This window comes from Anomaloglossus baeobatrachus, chromosome 9, assembly GCF_048569485.1.
Source record: "Anomaloglossus baeobatrachus isolate aAnoBae1 chromosome 9, aAnoBae1.hap1, whole genome shotgun sequence".
NCBI lineage: Eukaryota > Metazoa > Chordata > Amphibia > Anura > Aromobatidae > Anomaloglossus > Anomaloglossus baeobatrachus.
Genome location: NC_134361.1, coordinates 53,726,670 through 53,748,789, shown reverse-complemented (window position 1 = coordinate 53,748,789; position 22,120 = coordinate 53,726,670). Strand labels below are relative to the sequence as shown.

Sequence of the window (22,120 nt, the reverse complement as noted above, 5' to 3'; positions counted from 1 at the left end):
CCTAGCAGGCCCATATTTTGCACATTTTCCCTCCATCACAACTGAACTTATTAATAGAGCAGGGAAAATTAATTGTACATTTTCACAAATATTTAAGATCAAAGCAGCAGTCAACTGATCAATGCATTATCAGGGATAGTAAAGTCTGGACCAAGGGACGCAAAAATCATTCCACTTAAAAACACAACATTGATACCATCCTATTTTTTTGAGATGTTATTCTGATTCCGGGTGCAGAAATTCCAAATTACATTAACTATTGCTAATTTTCTAACAAATGTGTGATTCTTTACTGATATGCATTCACTCTACTATTGTTTCTGTTTTGATTTAGGCTTTGGTTTGGCTTTTATTGCATATCCAGAAGCTTTAAGCAAACTTCCAATTTCCCCACTTTGGTCATTCCTGTTCTTTGTCATGCTTCTTACTTTGGGTCTGGACTCTCAATTTGCCATGATAGGTGAGAACGCTAAGTATTTTTCCATTGAATTTGTCAAATTCCTCGGCATTGAGATTACCGGGCAGGCGGTGTTTCTGTTCTATTAGTTGTCGCATGGGATTCATGTATCATGACTCAAAAGTTCTTCAATGGAAAATCCGGATAAGATTGTATAAAGAATGGACGTACGTAAAACTTAGAATACAGTATATCCCATGGAGAGCTCCTCAAAATTTGCTACACCTTTATGGAATGGAATGTCCATGATTCTGTTTTTGGCCCCAAATTCTGTTTTGCTTAAAAGGAGTTATCAAACCAATAACATTTCTCATCTATATACAGTATAGGTGATAAATGGGGGTCCATCTACTGTTCATCAAAACCAGGGCTCTGCCCATCTTGTGAATGAATGATACGGTAGTGGAATGCTTGGCCACCATTCCATTGACTGTCTACGGTAGCGGTGGTCATACATCTGGACTACTGATCTTATGGACCCATCGAAGTCAAGCAAGCAATACTACAATTCCATTCACCCTCATTCTTATATTCAATGGGGACGCCCACCATTTTGGTGAAATATCCCTTTTGCTTCCCTGATAAATCCATAGAGGAAAGCTGCTCCACTTGAACCATGACTGTCGTATCGGCTCCATGTCCGGCCTGGACACGTGGTCTTCTTATTCATGTCTGTAACTTATCACAGGATATTTTTGACCAATTTTAGTTTTTCAATTTATTTATATTGTGTTTTTAGTGGAAATAAATTACATTTTTTACTAGCCTGACCCGTAACATTATTACCTTCTCCTGTAGAAACCATTACAACATCCATACAAGATGCGTTTCCTAAAGTCATGAAGAAACATCGGATCCCCATTACTATTGCCTGTTGTTGTGTTCTGTTTCTTCTAGGGCTGGTTTGCGTTACACAGGTAGTTTCATGTTTTTGTTTTGGATTGTATATAAACATTATATATACTGTATATGTAAACTAGATGGATTAAATTATAATTAAAGGGAACCTGTCACCAGTTTTATGGCCTATAAGCTGCGGCCACCACCAGTGGGCTCTTATATACAGTATTCTAACATGCTGTATATAAGAGCGCAGGCCACTGTGAGAACATAAAAAACACTTTATAATACTCAGCTAAACCGGTCGCTGCGGTGCTGGTTGGCCCGATGGGCGGCGCTGTTCTCTGAGTCCGGCGCCTCCTCTCTCGGCCATCTTGCTCCTCCGTCTTCTGAAGCCTGTTTGCATGACTCGTCCACGTCATACACGCTGGCCAACACTGAGGTCTTGCGCCGCCTCACTTTGATCTGCCCTATAGTGTAGTATTGTAGCGCGTCATGCACACAGGTTTCAGAAGACGGAGGAGCAAGATGGCCAAGAGAGGAGACGCCGGTCCCGGAGAACAGCGCCGCCCATCGGGCCAACCAACACCGCAGTGACCTGTTTAGGTGAGTATTCTAAAGTGTTTTTTATGTTCTTACAGCGGCCTGCGCTCTTATATACAGCATGTTAGAATGCTGTATATAAGAGCCCACTGGTGGTTGCCGCAGCTTATAGGCCATAAAACTGGTGACAGGTTCCCTTTAAAGAGCTCGAATCTCTGGACAGTCTGACAATTGGGTCATAGTTACTTAGGTTGAAAAAATATCTCGGTCCATCTAGTTCAACCTTCCTCCACTAATTCTACATTTTGTCACTAAATCATTTATAACCAACAATGTTGTGTGTACTAAGGAAATCCTCATTCCACCTTTGGACTAGAGATGAGCGGACCGATTTGCGGAACTTGGGTCCATTATCGAGGTCAGTGGTACCTGGCGGCTATATGGAAGGCTTGGACATCTCCTACCTTCTGGCATATCCAAGGCAGCATTTGATATCAGGGTGGCATGATGCGCAGATGTCGTCACACCAGCCCTTGGTAATCTAATGCCAGGAATACAAGAAGGTGTGAAATTTGTGGGCCTTCCATCTAGGCAGCAGCTACCATTAATGTGAATGCTGGACTGGAGCGCCACGAATCTCTTTGCTTATCTTTAATTGGGAAATTTCCAAATAGTAAATTTACTCTAGGTTTATTTAACATGACTTAGAGGGAATCTGTCAGCAGGTTTTTGCTATCTCATCACAGAGCAGCATGATGTAAGCAAAGAGATCCTGAGTTCAATCATGTATCCCTTAGATTACTGGCTGCAGCCGTTCTGATACAGTGAAAAATTTTAGATTTTAAACATAGCAGAGTTCTAAGAGCTTCCCTGCCCACAGCAGGCTATACCATCATGACACCTTCTCCAGAGACCCCCTAACAGACACCAGACCAGATCCCTAAATAAATTCAGACCCTAAACCCCTTAAAAATACATACTCCAGATCCCCCTAGATCTGAGACCAGACCCTCTAAATACAGACCACTGCTTCACAAACTAATAGAGAACCAATGCCAAAGCCCCCTAGACTAATGTAGAACCCATACCCGAGCCCCTAAATCAATACAGGCCCCCAGATTAGACTTCCTTAAAGAACATGCTCTTAAGATCAGATTCCTAAACTAATAGAGACAAAATAGTTATTAGTAACTTTCAACATTTTGCCCATAGTGGATGAATCTCAACTCTATGTATATATTTAACCATTTATTAACCCCACAGTATAACCTCTTTAGAGTAGAAGCCACATTAGGTAGTGTAGAAAATGATATTATGACCTGTATCATGTGTTAAGGGGGCTTTACACGCATCGATATCACTAGCGAGCGTACCCGCCCCCGTCGTTTGTGTGTCACAGGAAAATCGCTGCCCGTGGCACACAATATCGTTAGGAGCCGTCACACAGACTTACCTGCCTAGCGACATCGCTGTGGCCGGCGAACCGCCTCCTTTCTAAGGGGGCGGTTTCTGTGGTGTCACAGCGGCGTCACTAAGCCCAATAGAGGCGGAGGCCCGGAGATGAGCGGCTGGAACATCCCGCCCACCTCCTTCCTTCCTGATTGCTGGCGGCCGCAGGTAAGCTGTAGTTTGTCGTTCCCGAGGTGTCACAAGTAGCGATGTGTGCTGCCTCGGCGGAAATGATGAACAACCTGCGTCCTCAACAATCAACAATTTTTTGAAAATGAACGACGTGTCAACGATGGACGATTTGGTGAGTATTCTCCATCGTTAACGGCCGCTCGTTGGTGTCACACGCAATTACGTCGCTAACGATGCCGGATGTGCGTCGCGGAATCCGTGACCCCGGCGATATATTGTTAGATACGTCGTTGCGTGTAACGGGGCCTTTACACCATTGGCCATGGAGGTCCTTCACCATTGTCTACAAAATCCCACAGACTTTGCACTATTCACAGAATAACTATGAGGGATATTCGAAGGTCTTGTACTGAATGTAGTATACATTTTGTTGTTTCCCTTAGGCTGGTATTTATTGGGTAAACCTGATCGATTACTTCTGTGGGGGATGGGCCATCCTGTGTGCCGCGGTGCTTGAGTTAATCGGTGTATGCTGGATTTATGGTAAGGATTTGGACTTTGTAATATTCGAACAATTCGTTCTACCTTAATATGTTTTTTGGGGATGCCCAAGCACGCAGCACATTGCATTTCCGATTCCCATAGAACGTACTTTTTTTTTTTACTTTAATCTGACATCATTGACTTTAATATAAAATTAAGTATAGTGTGTAAATGCTAGGTAAACAATATGTAAAATCAGGGAAAAGTTTTTTTAAAAAATTGCAAACTTGAAGTGCCACTCCATGTTTTTTTTTTGTTGTTTCACCACCGGATAGGTATCAGTAATGCATGGTCTATGTTGTGTGTAGTAAAATGTTGAGAGCCTCGCTCTGAGTCCCATAGTCTCAACAGTGCAAATATGTTCATGTACATATAGCGAAAACATGTTTACAATCAATAAACACTCTCACCAATCAAGTGTAAAAAAATTGCAAAATCCATGTGTCAGGCTACCACTAGATGGCGCTGACACTCAGGCAGGGAAAACTACGCCTGAATGTAATACTACGGAAGCCCATCAGAGGTCGGCAAACTAAGCGTAAGAGTAGTCAAACAGAAAAGGGTCAATGCTGGGTTGTCACATCTGAACCAGGAGGAATCAAGCCGCAGTCAAGAACTGAGCAGAAATCGGGTGCCTAGAATCAAACTTCACAGGAGAGACACCAGGGAGGACAGGAGACCGGGGAACTGGGGAACACAGAGGTAAGACTGGGCAGGACAGACGGAGGGTGGAACAAGCAGGAAAAGCGGAGGTCAGGCAGGGCTGGAGGGACAGAGGTCAGGCAGGGTAGGCCGGATGGAGGCAAGGCAGGTCAGTGGTCAGGACAACAGTACTGGGTAGCAGGGAAACGGAGCAGAGCACTTCTCACCCGAGTAGCACGAAGCCAAGTCGGAAATATCACTAGCGGCATCCTGGAGGCAGCAGAGCCCAGACGTAGCGGCGTGACCCCTAGAATGAGGTCCCGCCCTACAGGCTCCTCCCCAGAGACCCAATTCCCGGAACCGATACCTGCACAGTGGCAGAGCCATGTAGGATACATGGCATCATGTATATAAACATAATATGTGATACATGTGATCACTAACACAAAAAGGCCAATAAGCCAAACTGTTTTCCCAAAAAAACAGGCATAAAATATTGAGAATTTTTGTGGCAAACATTTAGGGACTTTTTGTGTCTTCGCCCCAGATTCAAGCAGCTTTGCCAAAATATGTGGAGCTGGGGAGCAGGTAGTGCCTTACAGTATGTGGCCACCCCTACCAGTGAAATTCATGGAAAGTGACAGCGGGTCTTATGCCAGAAATGATACTCCAGTTGTAGACTGGAGTAATACTTCTGGCGAGGCACACCAGGGCTCGGTCCATTGATAGGATGTGCCAAATGTAGTGGCACGCACCTCTCAATGAATTCAGCCCATCTTATTCTGGATGCCTCTTATTAACACTGCTGTGCTCAATTCCAGTCTTAAAGGCAATCTGTCATCAGGTTTTTTCCACATAATCTGAGAGCAGCATAATGTAGAGATTTAGCGTGGCACAGGGTGGCAGTCGTGGGAGAGGTGTAGTTTTCTTTCACCTCGAAATGCTACAGAAAAGTTGGGGCCCTGGTTGGGTTTGTGAACCTGTGTCGTGAGGGCGGTGCGCATCCTGCCGTTAGCCTTGTCTGGCCAGGCCCAGATGTTAACTGAGTCACTGAAGGAGAACACCATTTCTTAAACACAGTCTTTTACTCAACACCAGTGTAACACAACTATGTACACAGGATAGGGGGTGGATGGTTCGTTATCAACACAGAGCATTTTCAAACACAGTCTTTTCTATGGTCGAGGGTCTTTCACCACCACCCAGCTCAACATAACCGCTCAGTACATGAAAGCCTCGCATTTTCTCCCTCTCAAAAGGATAATGCCAATATAGCCAGACTAGGCTTCTCGCCTACTGACGCTTAAGGGATACGTGATCGGGACACTTATCTTGTCTCACATCATATTCCATTTTGACCCGTTTACCTTCAAGCAGCTGTAGGCTGCTCGAGGTCGTACTGCTGAGCATCCGATTTAGGGACCTGTTTTACTCGCTCTGGTTCTCTTGGCCAGTCTGGTGAAAAATCACAGCTGTCAGTAAGCTCAAAGTTTGTAATGGGGAGGAATCTATCTGACCCTCCATTACTGACCATGCAAATCAAGAGAAATAAAGACAAACACACAAAAATGCTTTATTTAAAAGAAAAAAGAAGAAACACCCTCTTTCACCAATTTATTAACCCCCAAAACACCCCTGTCAGTCTGCTGTAGTCCCATGATGATCATGGCTCTGCTACATCTGAGGTTGCAGTGTGTGGTCACATTACAAAAGTGACCGCACACTGCGGCTTCAGTGATTTACTGATGGAGCTGTAGCTTTCGATGTTTCTTCAAGAGGTCTTGTGGAGCTTCCTTCTCGCTGAACTTTTTCATCCAACCTATTCATCAAAATTTAAGGGTCCTGAACGATACATTTCACCCCGAGCAACTGGCAATATGGAAGCTATTCAACCATGTGGTGGATGGCAAAAGATTATTGGATGTAATTCTTTCCTCATGAGTCTTGGAAATTATTTTGACCAAAAAATCTTCTTTTGTGATTCTTTTCACATTGAAATTAGAGAGACCACCCTGGAGTCCAATGTGGCCACTACATAGGTAAACCTCTCTATAATGGCCCTTGAGGAAATTGTGTCACACTTCTTGCAGCATGTGCAGGGGTGATGGCAGGTACAGACAGTACAGTATTAGGGTTATTTGGGAGGTACACAGTCGCAATTGGATGAATTTTTCATTTGAATTTATCAAGTTGACAAGACATTAAATTTACTCTAGTTTCTTTGAAGGAATGTTACAATTTTTAGATACCTAAACCTTTTTATAGCAGCCCTTGAGGACATTGTGTCACACTACTTGCAGCATGTGCAGGAGTGATGGCAGGTACAGACAATATTAGGGTTATTTGGGCAAGTACTCAGGCACAATTGGATAAATGTATCAATTGAATTGATCAAGTTGACGAAGACATTAAATTTACTCTAGCTTCTTTGAAGGAATGTTACAAATTTTAGCTACTTAGGTATATAGGGAAGGTGTTGCATTAATTTCAGACACTTATAGAAAACCAAAGGATTGCAGTCATCCTTTGTGGTTCCATAGTGCCCACCCGGACCACATAATTGCAATGTAATTGATTAATGAGATTGCTTATTGTGAACATGTTTTAACTTCATATTTGCCACTTGAATGCACCGATGAGTATTTTGGAAAAGTTTTGGAATAAACCAGAAAGATGGACAGTAGAGGGGAACATAGTCCCATGACTTGGGAGAATCCAATATCTGAAAATATGCAAAAATTGCAGACAAGTTGCAACGAGGGTCACAGAAGTATTGGATTAATCTGATGTAAAATGTAAAAATTCTTTATTAAAGTAACAGAGGGATTAAAAAAAGATATATATATATATATATATATATATATATATATATATATATATATATATATATATATATATACAGTGCCTACAGGTAGTATTCAACCCCCTGCAGATTTAGCAGGTTTACACATTCGGAATTAACTTGGCATTGTGACATTTGGACTGTAGATCAGCCTGGAAGTGTGAAATGCACTGCAGCAAAAAAGAATGTTATTTTTATTTTTTTTTTTTTTAAATTGTGAAAAGTTTATTCAGAGGGTCATTTATTATTCAACCCCTCAAACCACCAGAATTCTGTTTGGTTCCCCTAAAGTATTAAGAAGTATTTCAGGCACAAAGAACAATGAGCTTCACATGTTTGGATTAATTATCTCTTTTTCCAGCCTTTTCTGACTAATTAAGACCCTCCCCAAACTTGTGAACAGCACTCATACTTGGTCAACATGGGAAAGACAAAGGAGCATTCCAAGGCCATCAGAGACAAGATTGTGGAGGGTCACAAGGCTGGCAAGGGGTACAAAACCCTTTCCAAGGAGTTGGGCCTACCTGTCTCCACTGTTGGGAGCATCATCCGGAAGTGGAAAGCTTATGGAACTACTGTTAGGGCGGCTTTGCACGTTGCGACAACGCACGTGCGATGTCGGTGGGGTCAAATCGAAAGTGACGCACATCCGGCATCACTTTCGACATCGTACTGTGCAAATGCTAGATGATACGATGAACGAGCGCAAAAACGTCGTTATCGTATCATCGTTGCATTCACCGACATTTCCATAATGCCGGTGCCGCGACAGGTACGATGTTGTTCCTCGTTACTGCGGCAGCACACATCGCTGTGTGTGAAGCCGCAGGAGCGAGGAATATCTCTTACCTGCCGCCGCCAGCTATGCGGATGGAAGGAGGTGGGCGGGATGTTTACATCCTGCTCATCTCCGTCCCTCCGCCGCTATTGGCCGCCTGCTGTGTGACGTCGCTATGACGCCGCACGACCCGCCCCCTTAGGAAGGAGGCGGGTCGCCGGCCAGAGCGACGGTCGCAGGGCAGGTGAGTGCATGTGAAGCTGGCGTAGCGATAATTTTCGCTACGCCAGCTATCACACGATATCGTACCTGCGACGGGGGCGGGGACTATCGCGTGCGACATCGCAGCATCGGCTTGCGATGTTGCAACGTGCAAAGCCCGCCTTAGCCTTCCACGGCCTGGACAGCCTTTGAAAGTTTCCACCCGTGCCGAGGCCAGGCTTGTCCGAAGAGTCAAGGCTAACCCAAGGACAACAAGGAAGGAGCTCCGGGAAGATCTCATGGCAGTGGGGACATTGGTTTCAGTCAATACCATAAGTAAGGTACTCCACCGCAATGGTCTCCGTTCCAGACGAGCCCGTAAGGTACCTTTTCTTTCAAAGCGTCATGTCAAGGCTCGTCTACAGTTTGCTCATGATCACTAGGAGGACTCTGAGACAGACTGGTTCAAGGTTCTCTGGTCTGATGAGACCAAGATCGAGATCTTTGGTGCCAACCACACACGTGACGTTTGGAGACTGGATGGCACTACATACGACCCCAAGAATACCATCCCTACAGTCAAGCATGGTGGTGGCAGCATCATGCTGTGGGGCTGTTTCTCAGCCAAGGGGCCTGGCCATCTGGTCCGCATCCATGGGAAGATGGATAGCACGGCCTACCTGGAAATTTTGGCCAAGAACCTCCGCTCCTCCATCAAGGATCTTAAGATGGGTCGTCATTTTATCTTCCAACAAGACAACGACCCAAAGCACACAGCCAAGAAAACCAAGGCCTGGTTCAAGAGGGAAAAAATCAAGGTGTTGCAGTGGCCTAGTCAGTCTCCTGACCTTAACCCAATTGAAAACTTGTGGAAGGAGCTCAAGATTAAAGTCCACATGAGACACCCAAAGAACCTAGATAACTTGGAGAAGATCTGCATGGAGGAGTGGGCCAAGATAACTCCAGAGACCTGTGCCAGCCTGATCAGGTCTTATGAAAGACGATTATTAGCTGTAATTGCAAACAAGGGTTATTCCACAAAATATTAAACCTAGGGGTTGAATAATAATTGACCCACACTTTTATGTTGAAAATTTATTAAAATTTAACTGAGCAACATAACTTTTGGTTTGTAAGATTTATGCATCTGTTAATAAATCCTGATCTTGTATGAAGTTTGCAGGCTCTAACTTATTTGCATCTTATCAAACCTGCTAAATCTGCAGGGGGTTGAATACTACTTGTAGGCACTGTATACACCGTATATACATTTTTGGTGAGTACATGGTAGGGAGACAAGAAAAGGGAGGGGGCTGAAACAGGCCCTGGAATAAAAATAGTATGTTGACAAGTGTCCGGGTATCCAAACAAACAATGGAGTAGGTACATGGACAATTATATATTTATATAGAAACTCCTGTATTGACATATTATAAGTTTAACCACTAGATGTCACTAGAAGGTACTGAATAAGGAACTACTAATGTCAATATATGTGCTGAAACAGCGTGTATGTAAAATACCATACTCATAAAACATGTATGACATAAAAGAAGGGGAATATACAAGATAAGTAGCAAAGTGCAAAAAAGACCAAGTAGTAAATAATATAAAATCTTACCCATAAAAGACTGTGTTCCTGTATAAGTCCATGTGCTCCAACGCGCGTTTCGCAAGTGCTTCTTCAGTGGGGGGGCACTTTGTGGCCATCTGTATAGACAGGGCCTATATATATATATGAGTCCAACAGATGTAAGTAATATTGTGCTAAACACCACATACTGATGGCCAATGGGAGAAGGGATCCCAGCAGCTGAAGCAACACCTCCGGCAATCCTCATGACAGTACAGGTCAGGAAAACACTTTGATGTCAAGGCCTGTGCTGTCCTGTGTGGATGTCTTAGAAGATGCCAACATGCAGAGCACTCACTGCATGCAAGCGATGGGGCAGCCATCTTGATGCTGGGAAGGGTCTGGGCAAAAGTAATGCGTGTAAATGAAAATGAAGAAACAATAAAAGAAAGATAAAAAATTATAAATAAATAGGAATGAAAAATGTGGATAGGGATAAGGAAATAGAAACATAAAGAATTATTGTATCTATGCAAATGGCCACAGGGCCCACTTGAATAAGCACTTGCGAAACGTGCGTTGGGGTGCACAGTCCTTTATGGGTAAGACTACATTATTTACGACTTGGTCTTTCTTCTTGCACTTTGCTACTTGTCTTTGATATTCCCCTCATACATGTTTTATGTGTATTTTCCATACATGCTGTATCAGCACAAATATAAATCAAAGAATGAGAAACAAAAGCGCAGATAGGGTCTTACCTTTGATTATTGTCTGAAGAAGGAGACTAATCTACAAAACGCATAGACGATTAAAATCACTTTTTTTTTACAGGATTTTGGACTGGATTCCACTATTGCGGCACCGCGGTGTTGTTTAACCCTTTCCTTGTTCTGCTTCTTATATCAGCACACATATTGACATTAATAGTTCTTTATTCAGTTCCTTCTAGTGCCATCTAGTGGTTATAATATGTTAATACAGGGCTTTTATTATGTATAATTGTTCATGTACCTACTTCATTATTTGTTTGGATACTTGGATACTTATCCACATATTATTTTGATTCTATTCCCTCTTTAAGTCCCCTCTTTTTCATATTACATTATCGCGTACTTACCATGAATTTATATATGTACAAATCTTTTTAACCCTTTTGTTACTTTAATCTATCTATCTCTCTATCCATCCATCCATCCATCATTATATATGTATACTTGTATACAGGTTATGTGACATGATGATCTCATATTATAGGTGGTAATAGATTCATTAAGGATATTGAAATGATGATCGGAAAAAAGCACTGGAGCTTTTGGTTGTGGTGGAGAGCTTGTTGGATGTTTATTTCTCCAGCTTTATTATTGGTAAGTAATATTCCTTCTGAAATTATACTTTCTGGTGCATTTGCTACTAAAGGGTACTTTACACGCTGCGATATCGCTATCGATATCACTAGCAAGCGTACCCGCCCCCCTCGGTTGTGCGTGCCACGAGCAAATCTCTGCCCGTGGTGCACAACATCGCTTGCACCCGTCACACGGACTTACCTTCCCTGCGACGTCGCTGTGGCCGGCGGTACGTCGGCGTCACAGCGACGTCACACGGCAGCCGTCCAATAGAAGCGGAGGGGCGGAGATGAGCGGGACGAACATCCCGCCCACCTTCTTCCTTCCTCATTGCGGCCGACCGCAGGTACGAGGTTGTTGCTCACTCCTGCGGTGTCACATATAGCGATGTGTGCTGCCGCAGGAACGACAAACAACCTCGCTACTGAATAGGCAATGATTTTTGGTAAGTGAACGAAGTCTCACATACCAACGAATTTTGCCTTTTTGCGATCGTTTAAGGTCGCTCATAGGTGTTACACGCTGCGATGTCGCTAACGACGCCGGATGTGCGTCACAAACACAGTAACCCCGACGATATATCGTTAGTGATGTTGCAGCGTGTAAATGGCCCTTAAGACCCTGAAAATAAATGTCAATATTCTGTATAATTTAGCATTGCGGCAGCAATGGCACAGTAACATAAAATGTATCTTTCCTGTCTTCTTCTCAAGCTGCCCTTTGTCAGGTTTGGGGTACATGATATATTCCACTATTCCATCTCCGACAGAATGGTTTTATAAACAAATAAACTCAACTTTTACACACCTGGCAAGGTGGCATTAGACACTAATATTATGCAGTAAATGTAGAGGAAGTCAGACAGGCCGAGATCATAAACCAGGAGGGCACAACAGTACACGGGGGGCAGACATAGACGAGGTTGAGATACAAGCCAAAGGTCACGGTTCCAGGAGAGTACATGCAAAATACAGGGAGCAGGAGAGGACGCGGTCAGGAGGAAGTCCGAGGTCAGAAGCCGGGAAGTCACAACAGAAACAGGGGGGGGACAGGCAGAGATGGGTAAAAGGCAGTTCAGAGTCGAGAGTCCAAGATCTGGACACTTCGCATCACGGGAGCCAACAGCACAACAGGAAGTATGGCTGGCAGCGTCCTGAGCTAACACGTTCCCTAATGAAGCAGAGCAATCAACGGGAATGAGAAGGACCTGCAAGGCACCACCCAGGACCAGCGTGAAACCCAGTGCTGTGAAATAACCAGCAGAGTATTCATCCTGCAAAAAGCTCTGCACCATAGGCAATATATACCGGCTCTGCAGTAGAGCATAACAGAACGATACAGAATGTTCTGCACAATGGAATCGTGACAACACCTAGCCTGATTTACATTTCCTCAGTGACCCTCCTCCCTGCTGCTACTGAGATCTCATTCTGCTCAGTATAAGCTGCAGCTGTCAGACAGGCCGGGTGGCCAGAGATTGAATACGCTTGGACTCGTGAGTTCTATCTTGCTTTAGTTGGACTGTTGACATACTCATGTTAATAGGATTATACAGCCATTCTGATATGGATTTTTAAAGAAAGCACACCAGCTTCATTGAGTCCACGAGATCTTCTTGCTTACCTTTTTAGTTTGTGTTATGACATCTGGTGACACATTCAATTTCAGTGCATATTTGAGTCCGTTAAGTGCAGCTGAGAGTCTTTAAAAAGGCTCAAGAAAAAATTCAGACCCTTACATCACTAGTAAAGAAAGCAATGACATCTTCGTTGGTCTATGATATTCCCAGTGAAGCTTAGCATACTGGAATAGACAATAGATAAAATGTATAGCATAATTCCGAAAATATATGATTATTGAATCATACATAATATATAATTATGGTTATATATATGTTTTATCTTTGCAGTCTATCCTCTTATGGTCACTGATTACCTTTGAAGCTCCATCATATGGTAACATCAAGTATCCCACCTGGGGGACAGCCGTGGGCTGGTGTATGATCGTCCTGTGCCTGATATGGATTCCAATTGTAGCCATTATAAACATTTTCCGTGCCAGAGGAAACTTTTTTGCAGTAAGTCAATCATGGGAATTAATTTTGGTGTTTTTTTAAAATTGTCCCTCTGTGACGCCCTGGCAAAGCCAGGTTGTCACAGAAAGAGTTAATCCTCCTTGGTAATCTGATCCCACACCGGTGCAGCAAGACAAACCACAGCCCCCAGTGTAAGAGAAAAGCAGAGCAGAGGGGAGTGGCTGGAGCAGAGTGTTTGGAGAAGCAGACAGAAGAGGAGCCTGGGGTTGTAGCTCCCAGGCTGATAGAGAAGCGAGCTCCGAGAGGGCCGGGACAGGCTGCGAGTGAGGAAGGGGCCAGAGGTAGCCGGGCAGGGTAGTGGCCCCCCGGTACCTGGGTAACCCGGATCACTGCAGGGGAGTGGATTCCCCGTTCCCGGCTGAGGAGAAAGAGGAAGAGAGTGGAGAGAGAGGCACCTGGCTGCAGGGAAAGAACAACAGGAGCTGCTGCACCGTGTGTGGGACACTAACAGCCTGTACCGAAGGCTGCGGACACCGGCAATTCCTAGTTTACCAGTGATTCTGTGTGAAATACTTGTGAGTACGCCCGTGCCCTTGGGCACCACACCGCAGCACTGCGCCCTGCTTACCCCATCACTGGGCCCCGGGACAACTACCCCTCACCCACGGAGGGGAGAACTAACATCTAGCTGCTCCATATCATCACTCCCGGGATCCCCATACAGAGCAGCGGTGGTGTCAACAAATCACCACAACCGTGGGTGGCGTCACGGACAATCTCCCTTACCAAATCCCCTTTTACTGTGGAGCCTGGGATCACAGACCGGGTCCCGCTACCGTGATACCCACAGAAGTGACCCTGTGGCCCGGATCTGAGTACCCCTGGTCCCCGGGCGGCACACCTCCAGTGAGGAAGGAAACAAACTCTAGCACCACCTATTGGAAGTAGCAATCCTAAAAGTCAAAAGTGGCCTTTTAACAAGCCTTTTCCTATGACCTAGGATATATGCCAGATCAGAATCCCAATTTGCAGACACGATGTTTCGGGGTGATTGCCCCTCGTCAGTGCAAAGTGTGGGTAACTGATCTGGCTTACGAGTATGTGGGGACCACGGGGAAGACTATTCTCCTTATGGAGACCTGATAAACCAGTCTGGCTGTAAGTAAGGGGACTTATAGCTGCAATGCTCCTCTGGGAATTATTCAAATTGTCCCTCCAGTGAGGAAGGAGACAAACTCTATCGCCACCTATTGGAAGTAGCAATCCTAAAAGTGAAATGGGGCTTTTTAAACGAGCCTATTCATAAGATTTAGGATTTATTTGCCAGATCAGAATCTCAGTTTGCAGACACGGTGTTTCAGGGTGATTGCCCCTCGTCAGTGCAAAGTGTGGGGTGTTTTTTTATAGACTTTTTTTCTGATAAAGCAAGGAATCTCATAATGGTCAATTGGGGTCGGTTGGGCTCCAGTAGTGTCTTTCATATGACAGATCTAACTATGACATAGCAAAAGAAAAACATAATGTTCTTTGCCATAGGGATGATATGGAAACTGTAGTAGACAACAGAAGACAAAGTCAGGGGTTCACAATTTTTTCCTGAAGTCATCAATTGAAAACTACTACAACTACTAATTATAGATGACCAAAGGCCTTGAAGTTAATTTTGGGTAGATTTGCTTGATTTCTGAATCAAAAGTGCTGTTAAAAGACATTAATTATGCCCTGATTCTCTCCAGTCCTCAAAGAATGAAAAATGGAGAGTCACCTGTACTAGGCCCTCACCAATCATTATGCTGCCGCAGCTCCTCAGTCTTCCACTCTGGTCTTTGGGACTTCCAGGTCTCTCTTTCTGCACTTATACCAGTCATTGGCCTCACATGATCATGCTGGGTGAGAACAACATATATCATAGACATCAATGACATATGTCTCCCACAAAGTGACTGCATGAGTCCATTCACTGACTTCAACGCTAGAAGGGAGCACCAGAAGAAGAACCAAAGGACTGGGGAGATGTGGTGGCAACAGCCGATTATTTCATCTCTACTGATATTTCATGAGATAACACATGATAAGATGATATATATATATATGTGTGTGTGTACCACCCCCGTGTCAGCGGCCGAGCCGCTCGGATCCGGAACCGCGGTGGCTCGAGGGGTCTCGAGACCCGGGGGTTCGTGTGGTCACTCGAGTTTGAAAAGGGGGTAGATACAGGGAAGTTAGAAGTTCGTGACGCCACCCACGGTGCATGGTAAGATGGAATACCACCGCTGCTGTTAGTGGGGGAGCCCGGTGGGGGTGGTATGGCAGCAAGGTGTTTAACCCCTCCGTGGGTAGCGGGTGAGGGATGAATCTTGAAGACTTCACCCCCGTCGGGTAAATTACCAGGACACTTGAAGCTACTTCCTGGCCTAGGGTCTGCGTACCCCGTCGTGCCCTAGCCCCTGCCCTGAGACGGCTCAAGGCCGCCGGCTGCCTTCCTCGGCAAGTCCGTGCCCCTTGACACGATCCCCTGTGACCGGGGTTCCAGCTCCTACCAGGTCTGGACCAACGTCTGCCACCTAGTAGACTCAAGGAGCCCTGCTCCTGACCTCCTCTCTCTTTCTCCTCCAACACACAACAACTCCTTTCACTTTTTCACTTTCCCCTACCAACCCCCCAATTCCCTTCAGGCCCCCCAATGGTGTGTCTGGAGGGTATGGTGTAAAGTGTTCCTAGGGTTTTGACTGGCTCTGATTTTAGCAACACCAAAGGACAGGGATCCTTAACCAAGGAGGATTGGATACTGTGCAGAAGGGCAGGTTGCACAATACCCTATGACGACCTGATAGGCCAGGGCATCATATATATATATATATATTTGTTATAATTTGATCACCAATGAAAAGCGGTCCAGTTTTTTTCGTATGCAAATGTAGTGATGGCCAGTGGACCACCGCAGTGCAGCATATGACTACAAAACACAAGATGAGGTTGCAGAAAACAATGGTTTGCTTTATTTACAGGCAGGACACACAACAACGGTACAAGCAGTAGGAGGTATATTTCCCAGAACAATAAGATATTACAAAGTTCGACTAGAAGTTGGGGTCGGCAAATCGCACGTATCCCCAACTATCACAGACACAAGTCTATGAGCATGGAAAAAACTAAGCAATTCAATGATTACACTACCTTACAACCTAACGGGCCTCCACTAACAGGGCTGCTCTGGCTGATGAGGCCTACATTACACCCTACAGAGTGGGGGCACAGTATCGACTAACGGTACAGCTGAGGGGGAATCAATCCAACTCTTAGGTTTTGGTCTCAGTGTTGGGGTTGGTGCACACTTCTCCAAGCAGGGCAAGTAATTCCTCCTTCATCGCGGACCTCATCTGCCTTCCGAATTCCAGTTTGAGCTTCACCACCCTTGGTGGTATCTTCCACTTGGTTCAGTATTCCCACCATTGAACTCAGGGTCACTTACGGTCCAGCTTTGGTAAGATTCTTACACCGGTCCCATAAATCTTCCAATACCGTAGCACTCCAAGCTTTTACAATCAGATTGTTCCTCTCCTGTACACGTCCTGCGACACTCTGACACCAGTCCCCACCTTTGACACTCCCTACTCCTCCTCTCCTTTTCCCGCTCTTGTCAGCCAGACTAAACCAAGAATACAGTTATGTGGGGGGGAGAACAAGAAACATCTGCTCAGTTGGCCAGTCCATGGGAACTGGAGCAGGGGTACTGTCTCTTAAAGGCGAAGCATACCCCACTTCTAGGGATAACCCCCCTACACAAAAATTACATCCGATTGAGGCATTAGCCAGCAAAAAAGGGGAGAAATTGGCTCAAGGGACATGAAGGGAAGTAATAAAAAAAAAAAACTCAGCATCATAATGGGGCCATTTTATTAGCATTAATGTATGTTTTACATTATCCTATGTAGACAACTGTCATACATTAATACAGAGTGTAATCTCTTTATAGACCTGCAGAGCGGCTGACAACTGGGGACCGGCACTGGCCAAGCATCGTGGAGAACGTTACCAACATATAAATGACAAGGATGGCATAAAAATTCCAACAGTTGCAGCCACAGTATATGAGAATGGCCAGCTTGGTGGAGAACATTACCAACATAGAGATGACAACAAGGATGAGGTAAAAATTTCAACAGTGGACGCCACAGTATTTGAGAATGCAACGGCCTTCTGATGTGGCTTACATGGACACCGAGTCTCAGAGACACGTAAACACTTATTTATATACAGAATTGTGTATATAATGGACACCTATATGTATGAAGAAAACTGTTCAACACTAATCAATTTAATTCAAAGAAAAAACCTGAAAGATTTGGTGAACCGGCATCTATTTGACAAGAACTGAAAGATTTGGTGAACCGGCATCTATTTGACAAGAACTGAAAGATATGGTGAACCGGCATCGCTTTGGTGAATCGGCATCTATTTGACGAGAACTGAAAGATTTGGTGAACCGGCATCTATTTGACAAGAACTGAAAGGTTTGGTGAACTGGCATCTATTTGACAAGAATTGAAAACAAAAATTGAAAATTTAAGAGATTTCCACACGACAAGAAATGGAATTCCATATAAGAAGTAACGCAAAATGAAATGTCCTATCTAAAAGGAAACCCGAGTTCTGTAGTCATGTTGCGATCCAGTTGTGTTTCAGTCACAATAGAAACTTATCGATTTTCCTAAATCTTTGCAAATACATCCAATTCTACTGCAATTGTGTCAAAAAACCCCAATGTGTGAACACAGCCTTAAAGGGTACCTGTCTAGTGAAAAAATGTTCAGGTTTCAGACGTGGGGTCTAATGCTGTGCATCTCTCAGTCAGTGAGGGGGATGCGGTTATAGTCGCCATTCTCCATACACAGACCTGTGAGTGAACCCACGCCATCGTTGCCACCATAACTGAAACACGAATGCTGCTGGGAGGAATAAAGTTAGTTTCCTCCGGGCAGCTGGGTTCCAAGTGGGTTGAATTGCTATTACCCTGCAGACTAATACAATATCTGCAGGTTAATAGTGTTTTTTTCACTTGACAGATTCCCTTTAAAGGGATTTTCTAATCATTAAAATTAAGCCTGGTGATCAGCTAGATCTCGCTCCGGAAACTCCAGCGATTGATACCGACCAGCCACACATTTCTTCTGCTGCCATTTATAATCCATGCTAGTTTTCTCTATTTTTAATGCATTGTTTTGATTATGTTTTATTTTTTATTTAGTTTTTGAAGCCAGTGTTAATATTTTCAAAATGTTCTAATCAAATCCATTAAAACAGCACAACTAAAAACTCCCCAAGAATTTCCAGGTCATGGATTTAAAGACATTTTAAAAAAAAAATTAGCCTAAGGTCATGTTCACACATAATGTAAATATTGCATTTTTTTCAGCTGCAGTTTGTTATTAGGGATGATCGAATACCTCAAATATTCGGCTTCGCGAATATCCGACGCATAGGTCGCCGCTGTGCGAATATTCGATGCGCAATGTAAGTCTATGGGAAGCCCGAATAGTTCCAAATAGTTGTTATTCGGGTTTCCCATAGACTTACATTACGCATCGAATATTCGCAAATAGTCGAATAGCGGCGACCTATTTAGAAAATTTTCGCAAAGCCGAATATTTGAGGTATTCGATCATCCCTATTTGTTAACAGATTCAGACAAGTGAATATGATTTCTTGAAAATTTATTGTTACTGTATATTTAAAGATGCTAAACAGTGTGTGTTTCTGCGGTTTCTTACCCTTAGGCTGTGTGCACATGGTGCGTTTTTTTAATGCAATTTTTGGTGTATTTTTGAGAAATGTGCACCAAAACATGTATGCCAATCTTTATGCCAACAAAACCTATGACAATTCTGAAGTGTTGCTTTTTTTTCCTTGCAGATTTGGTGCAGAAAAAATATGCAGCATGTCAATTGTTGGTGCATTTTTTCCTGCATTTTTTAGCCCTTTCACCCATTGACTTCACTAAAAAAATGCATTTAAAAAAAACAACGCTCCAAAACCGCATGCATTTTTTGGTGCATTTTTCTGCCAGAAGGTACAGATTTGATGCAGAAAATTTCTGCACCAAATCTGCAGTGTGTGCACATACCCTCTTACACTTCTATGGGAAGCCTGAAAAATACAAGCCAGACAAAAAGGTTTGACGGCACTCCCAAAATGCAGTTTGAACAGGTACAAAACTGAACATGACATATAATAGCACAAAAAGACAGTTGCACTATGAAATGCTAAAGGATGCAAACAATGAATACAAGAATTTAAATATGCATTACTGGTAAAGGAAATCTAGGAAGAATTTAGATATTTAGCATACAAAAATGGCCATTTCAATATCTGCCCAGTAGCCACGTCAAGGCATCTACACTGAACTGAAACCTCTCTCTGGGTTACAAATCTCCATGTGTATGGGCGACTAGGAACCTGCTACTGGAGAATAAAATCACCTGTGGCTAATGGGGGAGGGGTGCACAGTCAGAAGGCATGACTCCATAATCTAGACAAAAAGACTGACAGCACTGCCAAAATACAGTCTGACACAGGTACAAACCTGAACATGACATATAATGCAAAGAATATAGATACATTACTGTTTAAGAAAATGTAGGAAAAATTTAGATATTTAGCATACAAAAATGGCCATTTTTATATCTGCCCAGTAGCCATTTCAAGGCATATCTTGTTACTGGGACTCTACACTGAACTGAAACCTCTCTCTGGGTTACAAATGTCCTGTGTATGGGCAACTAGGAATCTGCTACTGGAGAATAAAATTACCTGTGTCTAATGGGAGATGGATGCACAGTCAGAGGGCATGACTCCATAATGTAGCTAAAAAGACTGATAGTACTCCCAAAATGTAGTTTGAATAGGTGCAAAACTGAACATGACATATAATAGCATAAAAAAGACAGTTGCACTATGAAATGCTAAAGCATGCAAACAATGAATGCAAGAATATAGATATGCATTACTGGTTAAGGGAATCTAGGAAAAATTTAGATATTTAGCATATAAAAATGGCCATTTCTATATCTGCCCAGTAGCCACGTCAAGGCATAGCTCGTTACTGGGAATCTACACTGAACTGAAACCTCTCGCTGCATTACAAATCTCCATGTTTATGGGAAAGTAGGAACCTGCTACTGAAGAAAAAGTCACCTGTGGCTAATGGGGGAGGGGTGCACAGTCAGAGGGCAAGACTCCATAATGTAGATAAAAAGACTGACGGCACTACCAAAATGCAGTCTTTGAAAAATACAAGTGACTAGATTTTTTAAGTGCAGAATTCAAGGGTTTTCACTAAAGAACACAAACAAATTGTTGCATACGAAATAAATGACAAAAGGGGAAAGCACTTCAAATAAATGCAGCAAAAAAGCATTCACCAGAGCTGATTGCTTTTGCGGATTTTGGTGCGGACACCTTCAGAAAAATCACAGCAGAAAAAAAGCTGCATTTTCCCCCTTGGGAACAATGCCTAAAAGCAGATAATGTGCATTAAGAAAGTAAGACCACATTCATACAATGAGTATTTGGTGTTTTTGATCTGGTAGATGTCGTGCAGCATTCCTGCACCAATTAGGTAAATTAAGTTACTTTTTTTCATTGTGTTTTAGTGCATTTTTATGCATTTTTACCACATTTTGACCCTGTGGTTTTTGTGTCTTTTTGATATGTCATGCTATACATAAAGCTGCTTTGTTTTTGATACTTACCGGCATTTGGTTTTGACAAAACTTTATTGATACAGTGATGTGCAGATGCATATGTGTGGATTTTCCCCATCCATTGCAAGTCTATGAGGAAAATTTGCACAGAAATTTCAGCTTATCTGCAAGAGAAATTGATAGTTTGCAAATTTCAAACATGCACCCTAGATCAGTTTGTACATCATAAAAAAGCACAGATTTGAAAAAAATAAAATGAAAAATAGGCAGAAAGTGGGAACATAATCCCATAAGTTGGAAAAATCCAAATATAAAAATATCCAAATAATAATAAAATCCAATAACAATATTAATGCAAAAAAAATAGCAGACAAGCGGCAGAAAAAATGGAACAAAAGTAATACAAATAATACTATATAAAAATGTAGAAATTATTTATTAGCGTAACAAAAGGATTAAAAAGATTTGTAGTTCATGGTAAGTACATGGTAAGGACATAAGAAAAAGGGGTGGACCAAGACAGGGAACAGAATCAGCATAGTATATGGACAAGTATCCGGATAGCGAAACAAATAGTATAACAACTACATGGTCAAAGGTACAAAAAAAACAACAAAAAAAAAATAAATCTCCTGTAATAACGTGCTATAGCCACTAGATGTCACTGAAGAGTATTGGATGACAAAACTAACAATTTTGATAAATGTGCCAAGATATTGTGCATGGAAAATACCGTAGATATAGAGGATATTTATGAGATTGAAGAGGGGATGGGGGGTAAGAAAGTAGATGAAAAAGTAGAAAAGAGAGCAAGCAGTAAAAAGTGAAAGAGTATTACCCAGAGGTAGCTATGTCCGTGCACCCCTTTTTCTTGTTTCCTTACCCTGTACTCACCATGAATTGATGTATGTATGAATCTTTTTAATCTTCTTGTTATACTAATAAATAATTTCTCCATTTATACATAGGATTCATTTATTACTTTTGTTGCATTTTTTTGTAGCTTTCCTGCTATTTTTGACATAAAAAGGCA

At 43.1% G+C, this 22,120-nt stretch overlaps 1 protein-coding gene across 1 annotated transcript in view; it reads left to right on the top strand.

Annotated features, from left to right (window-relative positions):
* The window catches only part of LOC142251171 (sodium- and chloride-dependent neutral and basic amino acid transporter B(0+)-like), a 65,257-nt gene extending 46,353 nt beyond the window's left edge, over positions 1–18,904 (top strand). The window contains exons 9-14 of the mRNA XM_075323712.1: positions 335–460; positions 1,256–1,374; positions 3,865–3,964; positions 11,258–11,367; positions 13,259–13,426; positions 17,361–18,904. Coding sequence (XP_075179827.1) covers positions 335–460; positions 1,256–1,374; positions 3,865–3,964; positions 11,258–11,367; positions 13,259–13,426; positions 17,361–17,588 — 851 coding nt within the window. The 3' untranslated portion in view covers positions 17,589–18,904. The remainder of the gene's footprint in view (positions 1–334; positions 461–1,255; positions 1,375–3,864; positions 3,965–11,257; positions 11,368–13,258; positions 13,427–17,360) is intronic.
* The last annotated feature ends 3,216 nt before the right edge of the window (positions 18,905–22,120 follow it).